Below are 8,824 nucleotides of genomic sequence, written 5' to 3'. Positions count from 1 at the left end.
GCGAGCCTTTGTCTTACCTACTCTGGACATGTCAGGAGAGACCAGTCCCTGGAGAAGGACATCATGCTTGGTGAAGTGGAGGGGCAGCGACAAGGGGAAGGCCCTTCACAAGCTGGCCTGACACAGTGGCCGCAGCAATGGGCTCCCACAGGAACAGATGTGAGGCGGGAGCAGGGCCGGGCAGTGCTTCCTTCTGTTGGGCATTGCAGTCCCTATGGGTCAGGAAGGACCCGATGGCACCTAATAGCAGGAAGCCACCCCTCTCCATGGCAGAGCGCGGAGAGAACTCCCTGAGCAGTGCTCCTCTGTCTGGAGAAGAAAGGCATGAACAGACAGGAGGGAGTTCCACAGGCAGAAAGGGGGAGAGGAGCCTTGGGGGGTCTGGACTGAGCAAAGGGCTGGAGGCTTGAGAGTCTTAGGGTGTCTCCGATGAGGTTGGGATCTGGGGTGTGTGCTCTGCAAGGGGATGTGCACCTGCCCCATTCTTTCCCGCTTGGGACCCACAGGCACAACCCTGTGACCTCAGTGCGTCCCCACCAAAGAGTGGCCAGCGGGGGAAACCAGTCCCCTCCAACAGGAGAAGGCAGGGCTGCCTGTTCTGATAGCTGAAACGGAGGGACTGCAAGGATGTGATCAGGTGCTTTTCCGTCTGGAGGGTACAAAGCCGGCCGGCCTAAGCAGGTGCTGAGTGTGGGTGGGGGTGTGGGGCAGCTTCCTCCAGACGTCCTATGATGGCGGTGGAGGGTGGCAGGGACTGGGGAAGGGAGGAGAGTCGTGGGCTGTTTTCTTTAGAGACCAAATCACCAGTCTGGGCCCACACTGCCTGGGGCGGGTCCTCTGCTATTCTAACAACAGATCCCTGGGGACTTCAGAGAGTAAAAAGTCTAGAGACCCAGTCCTGAAGCTCAGGGCACGTGGGTACCAGTCATTGGCCCCAGATGTAGATGGAGCCGGAGGGCACTCAGTATCCCAGCACCTAGCCCTTCCTCAGACTTCCTTTTCTTCCTGCACAGCAGGCTCACGCCTCCCTCGAGGCGGCCTGGGTGCCCGCTCACTTGGCATCTTCAGGGCCCCTCCTGTCAGGCTGCACCACAAACGGTGTTCCTCAGAGAGACTTGCCACCCAGTCTGATGTCACTGACCCCTGGCCCAGTATGCCTCTCTCACTGTGCTGCTACTTCCTGCAGCACGGACTCAAGTGATGGCAGCCCCCCTTTGTGCACGTACTTGCCGTCTGTCTGTACCTCCACAAGGGCGGCTCCCTGCAGATGAGGGAAGGGCCTGGGGGTGTGAACTGCCACCTCACCCTGGAAGGCGCGTCTGCCCATCGAGAGGGGAGACCTGACAGCTCTTCTGCCCAGCGCCCATGTGCCCGGGCTTCCCAGACTGAGAGTCCTACTGACTTGCTCCCAGGAAACACCTTCTCCCGTCGCTTGGCTCCCTCTGGCCTGAGCCTGGGGCTATCTTGTCTTTCTTGCTCCTCGTGGTGGGGAAGGCACCAGGAAGAGGTGCCTGGATGCCAGAGAGGCCTCTGCCAGCCAGGATGATGGTGCCCTCTAGCCTGTGCTCCCTGGGAATAGGCTAGGCACCTGCCATGTGGACGCCTGCCAGACAGGCCTGGACTTGGACTCTCTCGTGTATGGGGACTCCCTGAGGAGGCCCAGTCCACTCCCTTGCTCCCTATCCACTGGCGTCTTCTCCCACAGAGAAGAAAACAGCCATGGGGCCCCTGGGGAGCAGTAGAGTCTTTACTAGATCATATTCCTAGTAACTGCTGAGCAATCGTGTCTCTATTCAGGACAATAAAATGGTGCGGGGCAGATATCTCCATAGGAACAACAATTGTTTCCCAAAACCGGAGGAGAAAAAGTGTCCCCAAGGCACTCCAACTTCCTGGGTAGCAAGCCGAGTGTCTGGGTGGGAAGGAAGAGTTGCTGGGAGGTGGGGGCCGTGGAGAACATATAACCCCCGGCAGCTCTCTCTGGCTCTTTGTGTGAGTGGGTGTGTGTCAGGGGTGTGTGCTACAGGCACGCAAGCCTTCTGCACCGTGTCTGTTACCTGGTCAACTGAGGCACCGGGCTCACTCACTGGCACAAGGAAGACAGAGAGACCCAAAGCCTGGGGCCGGTCCCCTGTATGAAGATCAGACCAGCATGCCCCTTTCTGGACTTTAAAGCCAGAGTTCCTTATGCTGAGTTCATGTATGTACGGAATGCAGTCCACTGCCGGGCAGCTAGCAAGGGCTCGCTAATGGCAGCTGTTTTCCTGACCCCGGAGTGGTTACTGCGAAAGTGGGCATGGCACAGGGGTAGTGGGGGTGGTTCTGGGCAGTTTGGTCCATGGGAGAAGACACGAGGGTAAGTCGAAAAATATTGGTACGAAATCAAAGAAATCTTTGTTAAACCAGAACACCCAGACGGGAAGTTATTGTTTCTTGGTGTGCCTGCCATCTAGGTCTGTCCACTTCAGAAAGTGGCGGTTCCGGTTCCGTCCGTCTCAAATCTTACCCTGGATAAGGTGACCAGACGGTCCGCTTTTGGCCAGACAGTCCCGATTTTTGGGGGTTTTAAAAAAATCCCGATTTTTGGAAAGAATGCACGACAAGCTAGGGAACGGTCTATTTGGTCCATATAGACCAACTTGTTAATTAAGAACCACCCACCACCACCCCCCGTCAATGGTGTCACACTTTAAATCTGGTAACCTTAACCCTGGAGCCTAGCGGGTCATGCGCTGGGCTGCGAACCACAGGCCAGCAGTTTGAAACTACCCCTTCCTCCGTGGGAAGGAGAGGAGGCTCCGGACTCCCGTCAAGAGTTGCCGTCTCAGGATCCCACGGGGGCGGCTCTGCTCTGTCCCCAGGGCTTGCTAAGAACTGGCATCAACTCAATGCCAGTGCGTTTAAGTCCCAACCTTTCCCGCAGGAATTCTGTGTTCCATGTCCTTGTGCTGTGGGCCCACACAGCAGTTTCGAGAGCCTCAAGGTCAGATGTTCAAGCTCAGTCTGAAGAAATGAAGTCGGTAGGGTAAATGGGAAAACGTTCCCAGCGCACGCTTGCAGGACAACCCTGGCTACCCTCCAGGGACAAGCGGGTGCGCTGCTGCACTGGGAAAACATTTTTTCCTTGAAACCACTTTGCTGGCCTTTCCTCCTGAATTCAGCTGTCCATCTTCATAAACTTCTTCGTAATAAGCTCCCATGATCATTCCGAGCCCTACAAGGACATCTGCCAAGATGACCCCTGAGGGAGCCTCAAGAACAGCCCATCTGAGCTGACCTCTCTGTCTCGAATTTAACTGGACCAGTCGATCCCCTTGGAAGCCACTGTTCGGACAAGACCTTTTTTTTTTTAATCAGCATTGACTGGAGGGCAGTGAGTGTGGGTTGGTTGGTCTGTTCAATGAGATAAAGATGAGTATGTACAGCTACTGGGAGGGCTTGTCTGCGGCCCTCCCCTGATGGCAGAGGCTTGTTAACAGGCTTTCCTCGGAATCCACTCATGCCTGTGTGACCTGGAACCCTGGTAGTGTTACTTTGGGGCTCAGCCTCCTATTGATGCCAGTCTGGCCTCCCCAGACACCATGCCCGCTGTGCTAGCTCCGGCACCCCCAGCCCCCAGCACTGTGCCAGAGGCAGCGGCAGCCCCACCTGACTGCTCCCAGGAACCGAGACTGAGAGGTGACCAGGGACCTCCAGAGGTTCCCCTTCCTGCCCTGGTCCCCTAGGGACTGCCTCTATGACTCGCACGCCCAGAGGAAGTGTTCCCTGGGCAGAGCTGGCTCGTGCCCCAGCCTCCCTGTCCCAGGCCAGCCTCAGACATGTGTGCAGGCCCTGAATTCCCCAGGGCCCGGAGGAGCCAAAGCCTGGAACCTGGAAAACACTGCCCCGTGGAATCAGGATTTTGTGCCTAGAATATGAAATTTTACATTTAAAGCCACCTGTCACGGTTGATTTATCAGGACCTGGAGGCTTCCTGTGAGGGAGGTGGTTTTTAGCAAAGACCGGCTGTGTGTGATTTGCAACCAAATTGCACAGCGGATCAGGAGATTAACGGCCTACTGCAGAGCCCAGGTGTGTGGATGGAGGGGAGGAGGGGGGCACCTGCTCCCAGTTTCCAGGCCCTAGGCCACAGGGCTCTGAGTCCCAGGGGACAAAGAGCCACTTCTGGGTGGAGTTCTCTAGGGCCGCTTCCCCCACCCCCCCTTCACTTTCGCTTGGCCAGGGTTGTTGTCTACCGGTTCGGTAGACAGTTAATGCAGATGTTGGCAGATCGAAGTTTTAATACACTTATTCCATTCACCCCTTATCAGATGCCTGGACACGCCACTGTAAAACAGGCCCTGTTCTGGGACACTGAGGGCCTGCAGGAAGGAGAGTCTCTTAGGTCCTCAGACTGACCCAGGAGAGGCAGGTCACACCCCTGGGTGTGCAGGATGAGAGTCATCCAAATGCTGCCTGCGCTGTCAGCTAGGTGAGGGAAGTCCTTCTAAGGGAGGGCGGTGGGAGGACGGTGTGTGTGGGGGGGAAGGCTTGGGTTGGTTTTGTTTAATCTGTATTTTCTCTGCTCAAGCCAGTCATATATATCCCTGTGAACAGTGTTATGGTCATCCCAATGGAGAACAGTCAGTAGACCTTTCTCATCTGCAAAAAACCACTCATATTCTCTGGTCATTGTTTTTGCTGACAATGTAGCCCGGAGGTGTGTCTGTCACTGAAGGTCCTGTTTGCATGGTGTGGTAGTTACACTTGAGGGCATAAAAGTGTCGGGGTTCAGTCTAGCCTGTCAATCAGGTCACACAGCCTCCTGGTGCCTCCTTGTGGGTGGGACCTCCTGCTAAGGAACCTCCCCCTTCTCTCTCTGCTTCACCTTCCTGCTGTGGAGTCACCCGGAGAGTTGGCAGAGACATCACCGTTGGATCCACACAACACTGCACCCACCGGCCTGTGACCCCTGCATCCTTCCTTGTGGCTGTGTGAGTCTGAGAGGGACTTAAGGGCTCATAGCAGGCTTATGCATTAGTATCAGATTTATGGACTTGTTCTGGACTGGGTTGTCATGTTTGCTTGATCCATAATTACCTCTTGATATAAAGTTCTCTCTTACACATCTATGGGTGTCACTGGATTAGTTTCTCTAGTCAACCCGGCCCAACACAAGTATATATTTGGCAAGCCACTCAGTGTGTGGGCTTTGGCCTACCTCACACCCAGAACCATCTCTTCTCGTCCTTTAAAGCACCCTGAAGGTTTTTTTCAGGGGAGTCCGTGGAGAAACAGAGCCAGTGCCCATGGGCTTAAGCGCCTACCTTTCTCTCCTTGTCACCGTATTCGATGCCCAAAGTGTCCATGGCCCGGACAATGGCCGCCAGGGACTGGATGGTGTTGCTGTAGACAACAGGCTTGTACTGTTTCACGTCTTCCCCGGAGAAGCCATCTTCATGGATGATCCTAGAGAAAGACCACACACGTCAAGTCTGACAGGTGCACTTGTCTCTGCTGGACACAGAAGAACCAGGCATGTGAGGCCCCCGGGGCCAACGCCCCCTCACGCCCCACCCCCACCCCTCCACAGTTCAGCTGGCTGAGGACCAGGTCTAGTTTGCATGCTGAGCTAATACCTTGCTGCATTCATACCATAGAATCTGAACGACAAACCTACCTGAACTACTGAAAAGTTACCTGCCAAGCAGGATATTCAAAAAAGAAAATACAGGATTTTACATTCCCTAGTGTTGGACTGCCAGCCACAAGGCTGGTGGTTCAAAACCCACCCTGTGCTCTAGGAGAGAAAGCAGAGTTGCTCTGCCCCTCGGCTCACTCTGATGGCAGGGGTTTTCCGATGCTGTGAATGCAGGGGCGTCGAAAGGGTACCTGAACTGCTCAAAAGCCCCGAGCACAGGTGGGGCACTGTGCTCTTAAGTCACATTCATGAGCTAAACTTAAAATCCATGCGGGCAGAGGTTGTCGAAGATCCCTGCAGGAAGTCTGTGCGCAGGTAATACAGATGGATCTGAGTCAGGAAACTCACACTTCCTGACTGTGGCGGCTTGTTGGCCTTACATCTTGTTAGTTATGCGTACTACAGCGTTAAGATACACCTGTGAGCCTGTATCTGTTCTCAACCCCCAAAGAGAAATGAAAATCAGATTTGTAAAGACACGGGTAATCATACTGAAAACCAAAATGAGGTCCTCGACTGACCTCAGAACCGACGTATGACAGAACTGTCGGCCTGGAGCCGATCGCCAGTCAAGGACTACTGGTGATGTAATCTCCTTTCCCCGGAAACTCAGAGCCCCTTACAGCACACACACAAGCAGGCCACAGAGCAGTCCCGGGAAGCAGTCTGTCTACTCTCCCAGCTGAACTGGGATTCACCTGTGTCTTCCCAGGATGCTGACAGGAAGGACCCAGAGGTGGGACCAGAGGTCCTCACAGCCAGGCCCTGTCCTCCAGCCTGCAGGGTCCTCTGAGGTTGGGGACATGCCTGGAGCTGGTGGCCACTGGATAAACGCTCAGTGATGACAGGAGAGAAGCCAGAGAGAGGGGCCCTCAACCCCGCACACAGCCCAAACGGAGCGAGAACCCTCCCATGACGGACACTCTGAGGAAAACAAAGGCGCGATAGCAACAGTGGTTTCGATTCGCGGTGACCCTTTTGGACAGAGTAGAACTGTCCCTTTGGGTTTCTGAGGCTGGAAATCTTTACCGGATGGACAGCCTCATCTTTCTCCCCCAGAGCAGCAGGTGGGTTTAAACCACTGACCTTGTGGTGAGCGGCTCAAGGTGGAACCCACTGCGCCACCTTAAGAAAGGCAGGTGAATTTCATGACTGATAGCTATCAGTAGCCACCGTTTTCACATGTCCCCGTGTGACAATTGAACGTTTCTTGTAATATGTACACAAATCAATAGATAAAAGACAAGACCACTTTTCTATCTTACTATAGCCCGATCATTCCTTCATTTGCAGGGGAAAAACTGCTAATAATTCTTTTAAAAAGAAACCCCCCACAAAAACCTCTTTCCATATAATTTACATATCACATCATCTACCCCGTTGAAGTATACAGTTCAGTGCCTTTAAGAACATAAACAAGGTGGTGCAGCCAGCATCGTGATTTTGGAATATTCTTGTGCCCCACAAAGAAGTCCTGTGCCCATAAGCAGTCACTCCCCATCTCCCTGTCATAGGCAACGGCTAGTCTGCAGTTTACCTTTATAAATGTACAGTCTGGCTTCATCAATTTGCCCACTCTGGGCATTGCATACATAGGGATTATCCAACAGGACTCGCTTCTTCCACTTGGCAGACTGGATACTGTGTTACAACAAGTATCCGTCTTTCATTCCATGTATTGCCCAGCAGTAACCCACTATATGACTGTGCTGCATTTTATTTGTTTGCTCATCAGCTAAGGGACACTAACCCTGCTTGTTGCAAAATCAGCCTTGGTGTTGACTTGTGGGTCTCTTTTCCCCACTTTCTCTAAGAAGCAGCCCAGAGGGGCCCTAACGATTTTCTCACTACCAATGGGTCGGTTCTGACTCACAGTGACCCTATAGGTCAGAGTGGAACTGCCCCCCCCACCACCCGGGGGTTCTGAGGTTTAACTCTTTATAGGAGTAGACAGCCTAGTCTGACTACTGGGAGCGGCTGGTGGGCTCCGCCTGCACTGAGCCCATCATTCCCCCGAGGCTTCTTTCTAGGGGCTTTTCAGAGTCTTATCAACCGTAAGTCCATTTTTGTAAACGTCTCCTGAGGGAGCATCAGGAGTTGTAGGCCTCGGACCAGGGGAACGGGGTGAGACTCCACAGGCAGGGCACAGAACCACTGCCAGAGGAGGACAGTCCCTGAGGTCGGAGCTGAGTAAGCCACAGGTGTAACTGTGACTGGAAACGGAAGGGCACTTTCTCCAAAAGCCGCGGAGAGGAATATCTTCAAACCCACCAATCCCCCACTCGGTCTGCAGCCGAGAGCCAGAAGAGCAGTGACATGAGCAGACACACGCGTGCTCGCCCATGTTCACACAAGCAGACGGATGGAAACAATGAAAATCCCATCACTGGACAAGTGGATAAAGACATGGTGGTCACTGTACCATATACACACATACATATGGTACCGACGTATGAGGATTACGGTGCTGGGGACGAATGTGGAGAGTCACACACACGGCTGTCGTGGAAGGAGTTTGGCTAGCGCCCACCTTAGAGGCCAGGATGGCGAGACTCGTCTCACACACCTTGAGCATGTTGTCAGGGGACACCAGCCCCTGCAGACCTACACCGTGTGTGGGCAAGTGGAGGGGCTGAGGGCAAGAGAAAGACCTTTGACGAGATGGATGGATACAGTGGCCGCGTCGATGGGCTCAACATGCAAACAACTGTGAGGTTGGCACAAGACCGGCAGTGCTTCCTTCTGTTGTACCTGCGGTCGCTCTGAGTCAGGATGGACTCGCAGGCACCCAACAATGAGCACACACACACACACACACACACACACACACGCATACACGTGTACACATGCACATATACACACAGGCACACGCACACACACATGTATACACACGTACATATACACACATACACACAGGCGCACACATGAATACACGTGTACACACGCACATATACACACAGGCACACACATACACATATACACACAGGCACACACATACACATATATACACACAATATACACACGCACATATACACACAGGCACACACACACACAGGCACACGCACACACACATGTATACACACGTACATATACACACACATACACACAGGCGCACACACGTACATATACACATATACACACATG

General features: G+C 53.7%; 1 protein-coding gene across 2 annotated transcripts in view; it reads right to left on the bottom strand.

Moving 5' to 3' along the window:
- Window positions 1-8,824, bottom strand: part of GNAO1 (G protein subunit alpha o1) — a 180,758-nt gene that overhangs the window by 73,868 nt on the left and 98,066 nt on the right. For both annotated transcript variants that reach the window (XM_045293942.1, XM_045293943.1), the window contains exon 2: window positions 5,307-5,448. In XM_045293942.1, the coding sequence (XP_045149877.1) occupies window positions 5,307-5,448 (142 nt within the window). The remainder of the gene's footprint in view (window positions 1-5,306; window positions 5,449-8,824) is intronic.

This window comes from Echinops telfairi, unplaced genomic scaffold (genome assembly GCF_000313985.2).
Source record: "Echinops telfairi isolate 266 unplaced genomic scaffold, ASM31398v2 ScPeMD7_2291;HRSCAF=2852, whole genome shotgun sequence".
In the NCBI taxonomy this organism is placed as follows: Eukaryota; Metazoa; Chordata; class Mammalia; order Afrosoricida; family Tenrecidae; genus Echinops; species Echinops telfairi.
This window is presented reverse-complemented; position numbering and strand designations above follow the sequence as displayed.